At 41.2% G+C, this 19792-nt stretch overlaps 1 protein-coding gene across 2 annotated transcripts in view; it reads right to left on the minus strand.

Moving 5' to 3' along the window:
- Window positions 1–19792, minus strand: part of ERI1 (exoribonuclease 1) — a 154196-nt gene that overhangs the window by 36075 nt on the left and 98329 nt on the right. For both annotated transcript variants that reach the window (XM_069236876.1, XM_069236875.1), the window contains 2 exons: window positions 8721–8804; window positions 3239–3348 (listed from right to left, as the gene is read on the minus strand). In XM_069236876.1, coding sequence (XP_069092977.1) covers window positions 3239–3348; window positions 8721–8804 — 194 coding nt within the window. The remainder of the gene's footprint in view (window positions 1–3238; window positions 3349–8720; window positions 8805–19792) is intronic.

Consider the following 19792-nt stretch of genomic DNA (forward strand, 5'->3'; position numbering starts at 1 on the left):
CCCTAAGGGGCTTCACGCCTTGTGACCCTGACACTCCAAGGGGACCCCAAGAAACCACCTCTAAATTTACCTGTGCATTGTTTTTCCAAGTGGTCCCCGCAGTGGCTCTGCAACTGCTCCAGAGACTTCCCCAGCTGCTCCTGCCAGAACCGGGAGCTGCCTGAACTTCTCCAGCTCGCAGTGTGCCCACCGGCAACCTCAACCAACCTGCAAAAGGAGAACTTGGTAACTCAACTGTATGATTTTATATGTATTTTTAAAGGTGACTTTCCATTGATTCCCGTGGTGCGTAATTATGCACAGAAAGACTATTTTCTTTAAACTCCAAAAATCCATAACCCCAAAAGTACTTACCCAATTTTGGAAATCTTGGTCTTAAAATTTATATAAAAATCCGAAGTATGTTTATAAATTGGTCTTGAGTTATTCCTTCGAATGTGTGGGTTGCATGAGTGATACTGTGAGTACAACAAATGCTTTGCACTTCTCCAAGATTGGCCTAACTGCTTGACCAAGATACCATACAAATTAGAGCATCAGGTGATCTAGTTTTCCCCTCTGTAAACCAATGTGTGGTTACCTGGACCCCATGCACATTGTGCCTAAGTCTGCACACTACACAGAGGGCCAGCCTCCTACAATTAATCCTGATGTATATTAGTCCAAAATGTTACAGCAAGTGTCCAGGCAGAAATCCTATGGATACCAAAACAACAAAGATGCCAATCACTTAACAGCTGGGACCATTCGACTAGAAATCAGAGGTTGTACCATTCACACTTCCATCATAAACCCCGAGATGGACAATGCATATTTTTCCTTGGGTCTCGATAGGCGGTGCCTGCAAACTTGAATAGCTGGGGACCTCTACTGTGACTTCTATAATAAAAGAGTAATCCAATCATTTGAGGAAATTACAAAACTGACTCCCTGGTCCCAGAGAAGGAACAATACAGTACCTACAATTGAAGCACTGTTTTTTCAGCTGCAGGTTAGAGAGATAGCAACAATACGTCCACTCAAAACCTCTGAAAGGCTGCTTCATACTCTTAAAACAAGCAACCAACCTAGTCTCTAGGCACTATGCCTTATTCAACTCAAAGCCCTCAAACACATACCAAGTAAGTTGAGAGAGATCTAGGTATTCAACTAGACCAAAAACAGGTGGATAATATACTTGTCTGTACCAATAATTTTGCACACTATGCACAGGGCTGACAATACTTTATAAAAGTGTACAAAAGGGCACTTTACCACTGCCAGATTACACTATAGATAAAACATGCTTGCAGTCGTGCTGGGGAAAATGCAGAAGCCCTGGCAACATATTGTTTATCCTTTGGTCATGACTTAAGCTTGAACATGTTTTATCATGAATATTGTCCATCATAACAAACAGAAACTGAGACTGTGGCAGCTGCTGGCTAACGTAAAATATATCACATATGACTTAAATAAATTTCACAAATTGACAAAAATGTGGGACCCAGTTCTGTCATTCCTGAATAAAGACAATAGTGATCTATTATCCCTAAACAGGTTACGTGCCCTTGGACGTCTGGTCATGGATAGTTACCACAGGGTGATAGACCACGCTGACCTGGATACATTTTGGTGGAGTAAAGTGTCATCAACATGGAAAGTTTGCAGACATGGGACGTCCTGCCTTCAGACAGTTTTACACAGAATCACTAATAGAAATGCTATTAAAGTCTTTCCTCACATTTGTTGATGTGCTGAATAAATGCCATACTTCCTTCTGACATGACCTGCTAGTAACAAGCTGATTAAGATAGATGAGGTGCTCAAAGAAGGAAGGAAAGGAGGTGCCCAAAGAAGTAAGGGAGGGTACAGGAATGGGGAAAGGACAACTATGGCTCAGTGTAAAGAATATTCTCGGTAAGTAAAGGATTCATTACCCTTTTCTAAATCCTCCTTGTCCCAGTCCTTACTGCTCGAGGATATGCCAAGTTTTAGTATGAGCAGGTATCAACCAATAAAATCAGGCTCATGCAACCTTTAAAAGCACCAATTACTTCATTGTTAATTTCAGAATTCCAGAACAACATTTTTCAGAGATAGAATCCTTTGAATCAAGCCTTTAATGATTAACAAAAGTATGTGGAGTGGACTGACTGGCTGCTCTACAATTTTCCTGTAAAAAAAACACAACAGGTTTCTGCCCAGAATGTAGAGATACTTCTTGTGAATCACCCTAGAAAATCAACTGGGATTGGTTCTCCAGCAGATCTGTAGGTATGAGCTATGGCTTGTTGAACCTACTTACTCAGAGTTTCCTACTTTATCTGTAGAACCATAAGAACCAATTATTGAGCTGGAGATACGAAATCCCTTAGTTCTATTTAAGTACAACATTTGTGCTCTTTTAACACCTAAAATTAATCACTAGCATTACTAGAAATGCCATGAAAAATTGGTAACATTATTTATAACAGAAGAAATCTTGAATTCAATTTAGAAGTGAATTTTGTGTCTGGAAGTAAAACTTTTCTGTCCATAAATAACTTCAGATAAGGATAATAAATCACTAGAGCTCCTAACTCATCCAACCTTTTAGCTGAGTGCAGCAAGAAAAGCCACTTTAGACAACAACCAAGAAACGCTGGCTGAATCCAAAGACCTCTGAAACCTATAGCAAGATTCCAAGTTGGAACTGGACTGGGAACAGCTGGCTTCCTAAGTCTACTGAAAAGGCAATAACTTTGCTACATCGCTCCTAGGATCCCTAAGAGCTCTACTGACTGCCCACTGAGCTTGCAGAGGAGATATATTTTCAATAAATTCATGTCCCCAACAATTTAGGCTGCGAAAACACCACAAGATGAAGAATCCAAATGCATTTGCAAGCATCATTTTATGAAACAACCCAAATGCTTCTCATACAAGGTCAGCATAGAGGGTCTTCTAGGAGTGTCAATGTCTAAGGCAACCTCCTTCAAACACTCCAAATTCTGAATATTTAACCTCTCAAACTCCACGCTGCAAGTCATAGATGGGAAAGATAAGACTTTCAGGGTTGGAAACTGCAGAGGAGAAGAAGCCAGAAGAAATGACCCCCTTCAGCCCCAACTCATGGCCAAAAAATAAAGAGGGGGAGCTATGAGCGACAAGGCCAGGGCAATAAAGATTACCAATAAGTAACTGATTCATTATGCAGTTTTACACCCATATTTAAAGCAGAGCTCAGAATACACTGCATTAAATATATAAAACATACCCGTCAGTCAGAATGGCATATTTATACTTGATGCCCAACTCTTTTTGCCTCATCCAGTCAACCACGTTTTGGAGAACCTGAGGAAAGGTATCCGCAGCATCTACAATTTCCTGAAAAGATACAAAAACAATAATGAAGTATAACCCCACCGGAGTGCATAAAAGCCTTTCATAACTCAATCTGAGCATACAGCAGTGAATAACCTTTGATCTGAACCTAAGGGGCACTTTTATGTACTATGTGGCACTCCCAATCTCCTAACTGAACGTAAGGTATATATGCAATACCTTCAGTATTTCAATGAGCTGCAGCTTTACAAAATACGGTGGGATCAGAAAATGGGTTTTCATAGTTTTATAAAAATGTTGCATCAAAAGGTACAGAGTAAGTCCGCACCTTGGGTTCAGAGTACCAACCCCCTCGAATTTTCAGTGAAGTGAAGCTGTGGTTTAGCATATGAAGAGAGAAACAATTTGCAGCTCTAGCAGAAAATAAGGATAGTACAAGTAACGGAGAGAATAAGTAATGGTGTAAGTTAACACAAGCAAATTACATACTTATTCGTAGTCAAACATTTTTTCTTCAAAAACTCTGGAAACGGATTACAAACAATAGAATATAAAGGGCTGGTGGCCATTTAGTAGAGTGAGATTAAGATTAAAAACTGAATTTCGGTACATCTAAACTAGGATTTATAAACTGCCTGCCTATGATGTTAAATGGGTAACCTAGAGATCTCAGATATCAGAACACTTCTTCGGAAAGTTATCTCCTGAGGATTTCCAGATCAGGTGGCTATGGAGGTCCATGGAAGGGGGAGCCTCAGGCATGTCTTAGCAATGCAGGGTGAATATCAAAGAAGAAACAGAGGATATGGAAGCGAAATTCAGTCTTATTTCCTTAAGGGAACCAAGAACCAAGGAAAGCTGTTGACCTCTTTCTGCAGTATGAAGGAAGAGGGCAATATTGCATTGCAGGCCGAACCGGGCTAGAGATAGCAATAAATTAAAAAACTGCGGTCCCTCCACATTGTTTGACTCTGGCAAAGTCACTGACCAATTAGCCAGGCAGAGTTACAGTTAAGCATCTGGTGTGTTTCTTGGCAGACAAAACACCTGGCAGCAAAACAACCAGAAATCTACCAACTAGAAGAAGAATATTTATTCATGTATGTAATAATCCACAAGATTTTGTGCAGAAAAAAACCTAAAAGCAATGTTTCCCAAACTGGGAGTCGGAACAGACTGTTTGGTTGTGAACCTATGTTAAGTGGGTCGTGAAAGTCCTAGCAATAAATAAAGATGCCTTTAAATTCTGTGTGCATTTGCTGCCCTTCAAAGACAGAGGTCAAATGTCAGGCTATGTGTTTTGACAAATTGCTGCTTAAGTTTTTTTTACAAGTTAATTGGTGTTTACAAAATCCTCTCACTTTGCAATCAGAAAAAGAAAGGTAAAGTGAATTACGTGACAATCTTGCTGGGGAACAGAAAGTGTTAAAGGAAAGGTTGTAGAACAACCAAAGGTACATGAAATGTAGACATTCAGCAGTTAGGAAAGCAAAAATTAAGTACTTTTTCTGTAGTTCTGAAATGTGATGGAACAAACATTTTAGTAGGATCAAAACAGATCAAGACACATTAGTTGGTAAAGCGAAGATGAAAAATATTCGCTGGAAGCCTCATTATCATTTACGTGTGATATGGTTTTATCAGTAAAATTGTATGTCTGTGCAAATTTGGTGGCCATTTCAATGGTGTTGGTAAATAGGTTTGCACTATTAAACTATACTTTAACTACATTAAATAATTGCACACCTAATGTCCATTAAAGCTAGGTGAGTCACACACGTTTTTTGTTCTTAAATCTGGGTTGTGGTTTTAGTTGAATAAGTTGCTTAACTTTATTGTATATGGTTATTATAATAAAAAAAAAAAAAAAAAAAAAAAAAAAAAGGTTACCAACCAGCACAATTAAAAATCTAAAAAGCAACTGATCGATTAACATAACAGCAAACAATAACGTTTTATCATGTATGACAACTAAAATGCTTAGAAACTAGACATTTAAAAACGTGATATTAATTAAGGCAGTGAAACTATAATATTTTTAAAAGACATTATCAAAGACTAAGATGGAAAGAAGTAAACTAACCACAATCTCATAAATGCATTAGAGTTGACTATGTGACCTAAATTAAGCTGCCCTTCACTCATTTCTTCTCCACCAACAATAAACGTTTTGGGAAAGCGATATTATAGTGCACATTAATGGGGTACAGGCATGCAATGAATGCCTGTCTACAGGAGCTGATGTCCTGTTCATTAAACGATTTTCTCAATAAGGATCTCCATTTAAGCAGTAGACAAGAACAAATAGAAATTATGTGACTAATCCAGTCCAAAATTGTTGGACCAACAATTGTGATTTGATCCTGTGACTGCCCTTATTGCCACTGGATGCCCTGCATTATTGTTTTTTTTCTTATGGGTTATTATATGCATGAATAAATCTTGTTATGTGTGCTACCTGATGCATCTGTGATAAACGTTTGCTTTGTTGTAACAGTTTGCGCCCAGGAAGCATACTTGATGCTTGACGTAACTGTACCTCTCCAATTGCTTGGTAACGTTTGTTTGTACATTAACAATCTTGAAAGATGATTGTTCACACTACTGAACTCTTGGAGGAGTCACACGTGACTATTTAGCATCGTAACTTTGATACCTTAAACCAGTCTTACTACACAACGTGCAATAAGTCGTTTTCCTAATGGAAAGGGATACAGCATACGACAGAGCTCTGAAAAATAAGGATCAAGTACATCCACAGCCTTGTTACTCACCAAGGCATTTACCCTTGTATATAGCCTCCTTCCATACACTTCCTGGTCCCCTTCCCTCCCACTACTCAAACCCTGACTGAATTGGTAACCAGATCCGTACAGCTATGCCAATCAGAATAGTCTATGCATAATTGGTCAATATAGAACCATTGGTTTGTGGACACCCTAGAAGCAGTAGGCTTTGTTCAAAATTTTGTTACTTTTGCAACACAGTGGATCTTACAGTCAAGTGCTCACAAATTGTAACCCTTTCACAATAAACCCACGACTTTGTGTTTATTTTGGCTTGGGTGTGCTTTCTGAGTGGAATAACTTGTAGCTTGTCGCACGTGTGGGTATTCTGACTGAACAGTGTTTTTATGGTTTGAATGTTGTAGATCGTTTTATCAGGGACATCGTTTGATGAGCCACAGCAGATGTACACCTTTGATGTCATCAGGATATGCTGGGCTGATGAGTACGATAATGTGAAAGTGAGATCAAATATGAGAAAGTGTGAGGCAGAGTAAGAGTGAAGTGAACAAGCACATCTCAATGAGGGGGCGGTTGAGAGAGAGTGAAAGCACAAGCATGTAGGAGGAGAGAAAGATCCAGGTTCTTCTACAGGGCCAGGAAAACATGAACAAGACTTACAGAAATATAACAGCACTAGATAAATAATAATAATAAACTACTTCCTTCCTTTTTTTATTTAAAAAAAAATAAAAATAAAAATTTGCTGCAGTTGGCAAACCACACAACTGGGTCCTTAAACCACAGCTGTCATCTTCGAATGGCCACAACCCATACCAAGATGATGTGCATGTCTGCAGACTTGCACAGATCTTAATCTCCAGCTTACTGTCTTGGAGGCCCATGTATTCTTACAGGACATGGTTAATTTCACAGAAGTACTTGGGGAATTTGTCCACCTACTGGGAGTTCATTTGGGAAGTCAGCCTCCTCCACTTCACCAAACACGTATCTATAATGCAGAAATGTGAAAATCCACCTAACAATTATATTGAACCAACTAACGGACCAATATAAAAAAGATTTTGCACTCCACGCCAAGTTTGGTCTAATGCCCATCCGCATCTTTTGTTGTAGTGAATAGCAAATATTCTTTTGCAACTTAAACCTGAAAAGGCTATATTGGCTCACCATAAATCACTTTTTCGACATTTGACCAACCTTATGAAATAGAAATTGACCAAAAGAGAATACACATCTACCAAATTTCATGCAGGTTCGTGAAAATGTGCCAAATTTATTAGCAAAAACAACTGAATTTCCTATGTAAACCAAGTCACACCTAACAACAGTCTTTATTGTCAACTGTAAAATACACCAATACACACTCTCAAGTCTATTCCTATAGGTGCAATCCCCGCATCTGATGTCCTGAGCCAGGTCTCTAGGAGAAAGACAACAATTAGGGCAACATCCCAAAAGAATGTCTGGTGATCTTAATTGTCAGGAAAATCTAGGTAGAGTCTTGTCATCTGCTTGGCAAGACAGACAGCATCATAATATCCCTACTAGGTTTTATTCTTAAAAAACTAGGGGTACCAATACAAACAAATGTACTTCACCACAAGACAATTTCACTATACATAAACAGTCCCAAAAAATAGAACGACGCTAAAAACAGCTCATCTAGGCCTGAACAAAGCCCATCTTGGGCTTCCGTTCAATATGAAGAGAAACCCTATGATAAAACATCTCACCTTGTTTGAGTGAGATGATGCTCTTTTCACTTGAATATCACTAGCATTATTCCATACATTCGCTCCTGAACTAAGCTATGCAGGGTTTTTTGTGATTACTGTTCTCACTAGAGAGCATAACCTCTCATACTTTTAACTATGCCATCTTCTCCCATTCCCACTCTGTGACAGAGGTGTCAGTAAACAAAGATGAGATCTTGGACCAATAAGCAGACAATACACAGAGCATTGTATGACGATTTCACTGCTTGCATTGTACATAGATGTGTGTTGTCTTGGAAGTGTGTGTTGTCTTGGAAGTGTGTGTTGTCTTGGAAGTGTGTGTGTGTGTGTGTGTGTGTGTGTGTGTGTGTGTGTGTGTGTGTGTGTGTGTGTGTGTGTGTGTGTGTGTGTGTGTGTGTGTGTGTGTGTGTGTGTGTGTGTGTGTGTGTGTGTGTGTGTGTGTGTGTGTGTGTGTGTGTGTGTGTGTGTGTGTGTGTGTGTGTGTGTGTGTGTGTGTGTTTTGAAGTATTTAAACATATTAAACAGGAAAGTCCAAATGATTGTTGATTGCTTGTGAGGGAAGTGTGTATTAACTAAAAATACATTTATTGATTTCACTGCACTAAAAATGACGTAAGATAAGCGATCGGAGGAGGAAATTCAGTTGTAGAAGGTCTAAGATAATAAAGTTCTTAATCATGATATGTCACAAAACACTGACTTTCGCTAGAAACCATACACTCCAACCAACCCCTTATAAAAATCACTCATGTTTAAACTTTTTACCAATATGCAGGACACTTGCAAAAACAGTTAAGAAGGTCTAAAATTAAGATGGTATTTTAATCAAGAATGGAAGACAAATTCCAAAAAGAAGAAAAAAAACAAAATCAACACCACTTTTCTTTCGCATATTTGGATGAAGAAATCAATAATAGGTTGAGATTACCTGAGTAATTCCTGTTAGATTAATGCAGAAATCAGAAAGTTCTCTTTTTATCTCTGGTTTCACATACTGTTGAAAGCTATCTTCCTGCAAAAGGCAAAGAGGAAGGATGAAATACATATAAGGAGGATATTATGAGGCAATACTATTTAGTGACTAGTCTTCCTGTAAAGAATATTAGAGGGAAATGGGGCTGGGAATTGGGAACTTCCACTCAAAGAACAGAAAGGGGACCACTGGAATTAAGAGAAAAAATGTTTTATTACAGTAACAAAGCAAATAAAGAATTTGTTGTTCCTAAAGTTAAACAGTTGCACACTACATATTCCAACAGATACTGAGACAGGACTGCAAAAAAAAAAAAAAAAATGATAGTCTATTACAAGAACGAGTTTGACATACAGGCTTGCACTATAGTCAGTAGTATTCATTTAATTTGTAGCCTGCAAGCTTCTCAAATGTACTAAAATAGCTTCTGTAAAGTATCTGACAATGAAGACATATTCAATTAGTAGTTGAAGAGACTATGTTAGAGAACCACTTTCTAAAACAGTGTAAATAGGTATGAAAAAGAATTTGCAATGCAGTGGGTCACACGTTTGCTCGAGTTAGAGCTATTAGTGTTGTAAATTCCTAACTTGATTTTTCTTGCCACTTAAATTGAAAATGAAAAGTTAAACAGTTGACATTAGCAAGCCGATTCAAAGCACCATGGCTGCCAGGAGCATGAGCGGGAAGGAGAGACACAAAAAGAAAAAAGTTTGCTTGCAGCCAAACGTACCAGCAATCGTGAAATTATCCATGTAACAAGGGCAGTCTGCAACAAAACTGCCCCAAGGAGGATCAAAGCAAGCATTTACCAATGATAAAGGATTATTGAAAGGCAAGCACACGGACGAGTGAGTGTGGTGGGCGTGTTTAAAAGGCCACAATACTTACAACAGATCAAAGAGCTTGTATGCTCAACCTAAAAAAGGACAGTGTTCATAGGACATATTTCAAAACATATTGTAGAGATTATGCTCTCCTCTGTGACTTTTATTCATACCAGCTATGAAGTGCCTTCTGTTTGATTTGTCATTGTCAGCTTCTTGCATAATTCTACTGCCCACTGAAGCTCCAATAGGAACGAAGTATAGACAGCTGCATCTGGTGGAAGTATGACTGACCTCCAGATTTTACCAATGGAGCATACTAAAGACAGCAGTAGAGGCTGCTTTTCCCTGGATGTACAGGTCGTAGACCTACCCGAAAGGGAATGTTGGTCTTTCGATAGCATGTAGTAATGCACGCTACTGATCTGAAGCAATGCACTACTATATTTCGGTGTCTTTTGCTGAAACCCCATTACAGCCAGAATTAAGAATCACTTCCAATAAATGTACAGGACCATACCAACTGCCTCTTTTCCAACTGAGAACGTTCATAGTTTCTAAGAAGTTCTAAATATTCATACTGCACGTTGTTAGTTACCACTCTGTCAAGTTCAGTGCCAGTGAGTGATGGCTGTGACCGGGAACGTTAATGTTCGTCCTGCAGAACCAGCTGGCCTGATGATTGACGGCTATCTATACAGGAAGAGTTCCACTTGCAGGGTGCTCCAGATGCTGAATCTCTTTTGGCACTTAATCATTAAAAATTATTATTTAAAAATCATATAGGACTCCTAACTTTGACTACAGGGAGTACACAAAGCATTGGATTGACCAGACCTGCGGTACCCAATTCGGTGCCCACCTTTTCTTTCCTTGTAAGCCTCTGCCTTCTGGCAAGGGTTGCTTAGTTTTAGCTTAGTTTAATTTGCTTCTATCATTTTATTTCCTTCTATATTGCCCCTTAGAAGGTTACCTGGCCCCATTTTCCTTTATTTTTTTGTTTGCTGTTTTATCTTGGTTTCTTTGTCAGTTTCAAATTTTATTTGCTATTTTGTTTCCGGCCTGACCCCAGCCTCGTTCTATGGGAGGGGTCGGTAGCCAGCATTTCCTTGCCGCTCCCAAAGCACAACCTTACTTGTCTAGAGACTCCTTAAAATGACGCTTGCAGCACACAAACGCAGACCGCATGCCTCAGACGCAAATCTTATCAGGTTGGCGTCAAATTTTTCCCCAATCTAGACTCACCACCACCTTATAGCTTTCAACATTTGCTTTTCCTAACCGCCCCATCACCCCAAACTCCCACATCCTCATCCTTGATGAAGAAATTAAGAACATGGGGAATGGGCATGAAGGACAACCTAAAAAGTGACCTTTGCATCTTTCTCTCTACCTTTACCACTGGCGCCACTTTAGGAGTCTCCAACCTAGATTACTGTCCAAGCAGCACCCTGAAAGTTCTCGCTCCATTTGAAATGTAGTCCTCTGTACGCTGAACTGCAGCCATGACCTGGTATACTGAAAACTTGAGACTTAACAGAAAACCTCCTTAAGCAGATAGAGCGTAACTGAACCCAACATGTCTATAAATCAGCTCTTAGACTATATCACAAAAATATCACATGCACAGCATTTGTTTCCAGCAATGAGGACATTTTTACCATAATCAAAGAATTTTCAATTAATCATCATTTGTATAGCACAGCTCTATCACCCATAGAGGTATCCAGGCACTGAGGATTCCACGTCCCCACCGAAAAGCCAGGTCTTGAGCTCCTTTTTGAAGTCCGCCAGGGAGGGTGTCGTTTGGAAGTGGTGGGGCAGGTTGTATCAGGACTTGGTGGTGAAGTAGGAGAAGGAGCAGCCTTGGTGGATGTGGGGGGGGGGGGGGTGTACGAGGGCAAGTGAGGGGGTTTCACAGGTGTCTTGCAGGCCGGTGAAAGTTCAGTCGATTGTTGATGTAGGATGGTCCCTGCTTGTGTAGAGCCTTGTATGCGTGTGTGAGGATCTTGAATTGGCAACTGCTCTGCGTGGGGAGCCAGTGGAGGTTCCTGAGGTGAGGGGTGATGTGGGTCCATTTGCGGAGGTCCAGGATGAGTCTGGCTGCATTGTTCTGAATGGTCTGGAGTTTTCTAAGGGTGGAAATTTCAGCATAGAGGGTGTTGCCATAGTTGAGGCAGCTGGTAAGGAGGGCCTGCATGATGGTCTTTCTGGTGTTGATTGATATACATCTGAAGATTTTGCAGAGTATGGGAAGGCTATGGAAGTAGGAGGAGGCGACTGAGTTCACTTGTCGTTTCATGGTCAGTCGGCTGTCGAGGATGATGCACAGGTTGCGTGTGGGTGTTGGTCTAAGTTCTGCTGGCCAACAGTTGTGGTCCATACGCAGGGGTTCTTCCCGAAGAGTAATACTTCTGTTTTTCAGGGTTGAGTTTGAGGCAACTGACTCACTTACAGTTAGCTACGTTGGTCATGGTGTTGCAAAAGTTGTTTTTTTCATTGGCTGGTTCATGGGGCAGCGAGGGGATAAGTTGAGTGTTGTATGAGTAGGAGATTATGTTGAGTTCATGGGATCGGAGGAGGTCTGCTAGAGGGGTCACGTAGATGTTGAACAAGGTGGAGCTGAGGCATAATCCTTGGGGTACACAGCATATGATGTTCCTGGGTGAGGAGGTGAAGGGGGGCAGTCGGATGCTCTGTATGAGTCCTGTGAGAAAAGATGCAGATCACTGGAGGGCGTTTTGATGTATGCCAATGTTGCAGAGTCTGTCAATACGGGTTTGGAGGGAGACGTTGTTGAACACGGCAAAGGGTGGGAAAATTATTTAACTTGATGGTTATATGCGGAATTGATGCAAGGGGTGATGGCTGATCTCTAGGTTTCTTTGATGCACAAGTTGTAGTTGCGGAGTGCTGCTGTGTGGGCGGCTCCATCGGAGGGGTCCTTAGTGACGCACCAACACTTCTCAAATCGGTAGCAGTTGCGCCTGGTGGATCTGAGCTCTGAGGTGTACAAGGTGGCTTGTTTTGTGGTTTTGTTGGTGTTTGCTGGTTTCAGTGAGGCAACTCTGTCGACGCACTTGGAGATCCAGGCGGTGAAGTTCTGGCTGGCCTGGTCAAGGCACGCTGAAGTTTTGAGTTGTGTGGTGCTGAAGGCATGTGTCCACTGAGTCTCAGTTATCTTGTCCCAGCTGCGGTAGGTGGCGCTGCTGTACTTGGTGACACTGTGCTGGCCGCTGGTTGTGGTGAAGTGAAAAATGGCATGGTCAGTCCAAGTGAGTTCTGTGACGTGGGTGAATTGGATTCTGTCGCTGGAGGGAAAGACAACGCGGAGTGTGTGTCCAGCTTTGTGCGTGGGTTTGGTGACCAGCTGGGTGAGGCCAAAGTTGTTCAGCTTTTCTAGGAGGGTGGAGGAGTTGGCGTCATCGGGGTTATCGACGTGGAAATTGAGGTCACCGAGAAGGATACAGTGGTGGGAGTCAATTACTTTGGGGGGGGGGAGGGGTGATGAGATTAAGAATAGCGTCCAAGAAGGCCAGTCGGGGGCCCAGTGGGCCTGTAAATGAGTGTGTCTCTTATTGTGGTCTTCGTGTTGGTATGTAGTCAGAAGTTGAAGTGTTCCATAAGAGGCATAGGGTCATTGTTGGGGCAGTGCATTGGATGGTTTCCTTGAAGATTACGGCAATGCCCTTGCCATGTTTGTTAGTGCAGTCACAGTGCATCATCTTGTAGCTGCTGGAAGTGGCAGTGGTGATGTCAGGGTTTGAGAAGGGGTTTATCAATGTTTCGGTGATGAAGGCAACTTTAGAGGAGATGATGGTGATGGTGTCCCAGAATTCCATGGCGTGTTTGCAGAGGGAGCAGAAGTTGATCAGGATGCATTGGATCAGTAGGGTTGTTCGTGGTCATCTGAGTGGGAGTGGCAAGTGATTCATTGCGGGCTGTGTTGCAGGAGAAGTGGCAATGGTGGCAGGTGAAGGGTACTTTGTTTGATCGTGGGGAGGAAGTGAAGCGGCTGTTGCTTTGGAGCCCAGGTTCCAGGAGCTTCTTGGCGGGGCACGGTTCAGGTGCATACAGGCTTGTCTTAGGTGCAACTTTGGCACGCCACCGTGCAGCTGCGCATTGGCCTCTATCTATAGTCCTGGGAGGTGTGAGGGGCCAGCAGGGAGGCAGAAGGGCGGGTACCAGGAATGGTGAGAAAAAAAAAAACAGAGGGAAAAGCAGTAGGGGAAACCTCTAGTGCAAAGAACACAACCCAACTTAGTTTAGCACAACTGGGGAAGTTTTTATTCTAATACTGATACAAGTGAAGAGAAAACTAATTTAAAGGAGTAAGGCTAAAATAGACAGTATGGGGGTATCAGCAGCAGAGGTCACCTGGGACCAAACTTGCACCCTGGAGGCAAGGTGCTGATTCTACAAGGCTGGGCGGCATGGAGTGGCAAGAGAGCGGCACACACGACCAAAAGGTCTGAGGCATTTCTTATCTTCTCCTTTAACAAATTTCTTTACATCCAAAAACTCCAACATCTACTCTAAATTTGACTCTTTAAATGATCTTCACTTACTCGACTCTCCATTTCTCTCTATCTCGGGAGCAGCACCACCTTGCTTTAACCTGGTCAGCCAAGACAGCATTACCACCACCATGCCCTCAACCAAGTCAAGCAGCCTAAAGATCCATGCCCACACTTCCTCTTCAAACTAGCACAGGTTATACCAGACCCGTTCCTACACCTGTTTTTAATCTTTCTCTGACTCTGGCCTCTCACTCCACAGCCTCACAGCACACCAAGGCCCTTCTTCTCTTGAAAAACACCTTTAGCAGACCCAAACACCCTTTCCAAATTCAAGCTGATCTCTCTACTATCTTAGCACACCAAAGTCTTCGATATACTTTTTAAATCCAGCTTTTGAACTTCTCGAGTCCAACAACCTTCTTGTTCCGTCCTAGTCTGGATTTTCAAGCAACTTTCAGCACAGAAACCACCCTCAAAGGGGCCACTGGTGCATATGGAATACCTTAGACAAAGTAGATTCTGCTGCCATCTGGCAGCAGTTTTTGACAAGGTATCCCATGCCGTGATGCTCATGTGTCTGCACTACTTCAGCTTCCATCTCGCCGCCCGATTGCTTTAACTTGTCCCCATCTGAATGCACCAATTCCAATTGCAATCCTAATCTACTAAACTCACTTGCAGAGTTACACAGCGCTCCTCACTGAGCCCTACTTTGTTCACTGTCTATGTAGCCCACCCCCACTCACCATTACCATTAGATCTAGAAGCTTTTTAGTCATCTTGTATGCAGAAGATACACAGCTAATTGTCTCCATTTCTGAAGAACTTCACACCACACAATCGAACTTCAATGCTTGCATGTGCAATATTGCAAGGTGGATGCAAGATAACTGTTTAAAACTTAACTATTAAGGTAACTATAACTTGTGCCCTTGCCATGCACTATTACATGAGATATTACATCAGTCATGACATCATTTTTGACATTTGATATATTGAAAAGAAAGCTGTGCATGGCAAGGGCACAAGTTATAGTTACCTGAAATAACTCCAACAGCGGAATTTCTATGGTTGTGTGCATGTAACATCTGAACCTAAATAGAACGTCCCTGTAATCTTTGTTTTTTTAGTGAATATATATATATATATATATATATATGTCATTTAGCAGGTGCACAACTACAGCAGAAGTCCAATGAATTCCAATTTACAAATCTCTGAATGGCTGACATTGGGCTAATTATGTATATTATCCCATGTTCCAAGGTAAGATTCAGAATTCTTGATCTGTTCGCCTTGGAATGGGGATAAAATTGCCCTAACAATCTGCACCACAATTTTAGATGGTGAAAAAATGCAAAGAACCACCTCAAGATGTGTACAATTAGCACCCTTTGAATCTCAAGTCATGCACAAATAGGAGCTTCCGCAGGAATAAAAAATAGTGCTCCATAAAGGATAAAGAGAGTAAAAAAGTCACAATCTGTAGGAGTCAACAGACTTCAACTTGAATTAATTAAATAACCAGGGTTACAATGGAAAGTGAAACCCACAAAAGCAATCTAGGAGTATACTTAAAAACAAATGTTGGCTAAAGCAACACACCTGTAATCCCAAATTGACAAAACCAGTAATTGCCTCCAAAAACTCTGCAATCGTAAAATAAACATCATACAACATTTCCGTCTGGCAGGAAAAACAGTAGGAGCTCCCTTACTTCCCTAACCACAAAACAAAATCCTCTAAACCATCTCAAACTCTGGGACGGCAGACAATTGTTTTTTAGGGGTGGGAGGTCGTGAAAGTCAAAGCAAGAAACACAGATGCCTTTAAATTCTATATTTATCTTGTCACATTTGGGGCTGGTGCTTACAAACTCCTCTCACTTTGTAGCCTGAGGAAGAAAAGTAAAGTGAATTATGTGACAGTCTTGGTGGGATACAGAGGGTGTGAAATGAAAGTCTGTAGGATGTATTTTTGTAACACAACAAAATGTAAATATCTGTAAATGAACTGTACACATTCAGCAGTTAGTAAAGCAAAAATGAAGTACTTTTTTTGTAATTCTGAAGTGTAATGGGAGCAAAGATTTTAATATGATCAAAACACTTTACCTGGTGATGCACAAATGATAAATATTTACTAATACCAAATTTCTATACACTGTCATTTGTTTACAATATATTTTTTTATCAGAAAACTTTGGCTGAGCAAATTTAGTGGCCATTTCAATGGAAAATAGTCTGTCCGTAAATGACAGTGTGCTGCCACACAAGCCTATCGTTACATTAAAAAAATTGTCATATCCATTAATGGTAGATAGGTCGCAAAAGTCTGTTGTTCCACAAAGTTGGTTGTGGCTCTAAAAAGTTTTGGAAGTACAGATCCAAGGAAAATCACCCTGTCTAAACACACTGTAATCCAGCAACTGGCACAATTACACTGTAAATAAGACAAATGTGATCAAATTTACTTTAAGACTAAACAAATGATTTTGCAAACTCCCTATTGGCAACAAGGTCAAAACAATCTTCCACATAGTCATCCTTCATGGTCAATTTAATCAATTTGCCCATCTCACAGGAAGAATTTTCATGCAGCCTTGAGGTAGGACATGCAATGCATGTGACATCCACACACATGAGCAGCAATTAAAGGGCCATCTAGTGCCAAGTCAAAGAATCCAACAGCACACCTTCAAAACAATTCAAAGCTGCAATGCAAAAGTATTCGTGGAAAAAAACCTAGCATTCAAAATTGAACAGCAGACCTGAAAAATAAGGAAAACAAACAAAGTGACAGAACATTAACCTAAAATACAAACCTTTCTGAATCATGAGTTTATGTATATTTGTAATCATTTTTACAATGTATGTGCAAAATGCTAAGGGCAAATATAGGTATTTACTCCCTGCTTTTGGAAAATGAAAATAGTAACCCTTTCTGAGAAAATAACAAAATAAACGGTCATTCTTGACGCAAGACTCTTTATGTTAGTAAAAATATGAAAATCTATTTTAATTTAAAACCATGTGATTTTTTTTGTATCATCTGGGCTTTCTTTGTTGCTGAAATTCATAAAGACAATAAGAAGTGTTTTTTTTAAAATAAAACTAGAGAAACTCTTTCCAGTAAGCAGCAACAATAGTGGGATCCCTATTTAGTTATTGATGTCACTTTCACTATGTAACTTGATTCGGCACTTGATAATGCCATAAAAGCCCAAACAAATAAGATCATAAAATAAAACCCTAAGATCATCAGAAAAAAATAATTTCAAGAGATGATCCATAGATAGCAGCATAACTAGTAGCATATAAACTTTGGCAAAAATTAGATTCATTTCTTAAAACACATAAAACACATTCCTTTAAGAGTCCACACACAAATTGAAAAAAGGCAAGACATTCATAATAAAACAACTTAATTACAATGATAAAAACATTAACTAAATTTCAATCCCCCAGACCTCTTTGAATAGCAGTCAACCTGCACAATGCCAACACAGAATTCAGGGCACAACGCCTTTCTGCCTACATCTCTACATATATAACAGGAAACCGCAAATAAAATTGGAGGTGCTGTGTTGGATCTAAGAATCCTAGAAGTTATACTAAAGTCTCTGGTCCCCATACTGTAGTGAAGTGGCAATATCCATTCCCTCCTATGTACATGGTAACGTGGGCAGAAATATACAACATGGTCAATGCATTCTTTTATCTCGGGCAGAAGAGGCAAGTCATATCAGTGGAGTGACAATGCCGTTTTGCAATGAAAAAGCAAAGCGGCAAGGTCTCAAGACGAAGTTTGATATACAATGTTTTTGCAAGCAGGGGCTCAATGACATCCATGTACCCTTCCAGAGAGTAGACATCGTTGAAGTCTAGGAAGGCTAAGGTCAGAGGGCCCACCTTCCCAGTTCTATGCAGCCCTCTATCCACATGCCTCCAGTAGACCCCCTTGAGAAGAGACCTTGATATTCTGCATGCAGTCTCAGGTTTCATCCACAGATTCTCATATCCAAGTTCAATCAGGACCGATTCAATATACCCAAACCAAGGGATCCTGGTAGCTCCAGGGAGCCTGAAGATCTCCTCCAATCGCATCCTATAGGGCACAAGAGCTGCAGCGGTCCAGACCCTTCTCCAGTACAGCAGGGTTCTAAGGCCTGCTCCATGGGGGAGGGATCTATGGTCACATTTTAACCGGAGGAGAATAAATGGGGTACTAGAGGGGAGACTAGTTAAAAGTCCTAAAAATTGATTCTCCACCAACTCCAGATCATTAACATTCTCACGTCCCCATAATTCTCCTGCATATAATGAAACCCTAAGTGCTTGTAAATTGTAAATTTGGTGGGCCAGATGTAACGCCGAAAACTAGAACCTTGGAAGGCCCTCAGGATGCTACCTGTGTAGTCAAGTCTGATAAAGGCAAGAATCTGTTGCAGGTGAAAACAGAAAATCCTCCAGCGGCATCCAAAAGAGGTTGTGGGATCCTTCCCTCAATCAACTGGCTGGGGGATTTGTAGACGAAGCCAAGGTAAACAATACTACTCTCAGCTCCTGGATCACCTGGCCAGCAGTCAGATTTAATCAGCAGCAGAGCCATGGCTGGATACCTACAATTTATTCCCACACGATCTGCTATGGATTTGGCTGATTGACCTAGGCACCCACTCCTCCTCACTAATAATATATTGTCATATTCAGATATGGAGAAAGTGGTGCTCCAAGCAAGCCAGTGGCAAACTTTATTCTTCAGTCCCAAATGACATTCTTCCCTATAAAAATGTAGCAGTGTTACTCCAAATAAGACAGCCACACAGGGAGAGCAGTTGGGTAGTAGTGACAGATGCAGCTGGGAGTGTCTATAATGAAAATGCCGCTTTTGCTCCTGTAAAAGAGGCCTGCCAGCACAATTAGCACCTACTTGGTCTTGTTTCCCTAGGCCAACTGTACCACTATTTGCTATGGGCAAAGACCCTATGTTCCCATGGCTGGAGTGGATGGATTAGCGGTGGAAGCAGGTGGCTCAACGGGCAGGCATAATTGTTTGTGTCTGTGTGCCTGTTCCTAGCGTTAGAAAGCACTTGACCATGGGCCCGGATGGGTGCTGGACATGCTAGTAAGAGGTCCACCTTGGATGAAAAATCCCGAAAGGCCCCTACCAAAGCCCATCACCTGCCTACTAAAGGTGCAGATCTCATAATTGATTTGACTTGATCCATAGCGTATTCCCAGTCCAGATTCTGTACCCCACTTTTTTCACTAGAATTGGGGATTGATGACAACTCTGACTGCGGTGGCCTTCAGCCTGTTGATTTATGAGAACAGGTAGGGGAAATGGGCAATGGTCCCCTGCTTCTTAGAGTATTCTAGAACAGGCCCTAGCTTTGTTTTTCTCTTTTTCCTAACTTTCAGTTCACAAGGGCTAGTATTCACAGGTTCATCCATGGGAAGCACCCTATTTGTGGTCAGAAGGGACAAATGTCCAGTGGCCTCAAGGGTGAGAAATCTACAACAACTACCACAGGCCCCCTTGGAGGAACCTAACAGTGCACCGTCACTCTGTGGAGAAGTGCTAAGCCCCACCCCCGTATTAAGGGATAAGCACCTCTAAACTAAGTCAATTTCGTTGGGAACTACACTCACTGTTCTTGTCAGGAATGAGTCCACCA

This window comes from Pleurodeles waltl, chromosome 1_2, assembly GCF_031143425.1.
Source record: "Pleurodeles waltl isolate 20211129_DDA chromosome 1_2, aPleWal1.hap1.20221129, whole genome shotgun sequence".
Classification (NCBI taxonomy): domain Eukaryota; kingdom Metazoa; phylum Chordata; class Amphibia; order Caudata; family Salamandridae; genus Pleurodeles; species Pleurodeles waltl.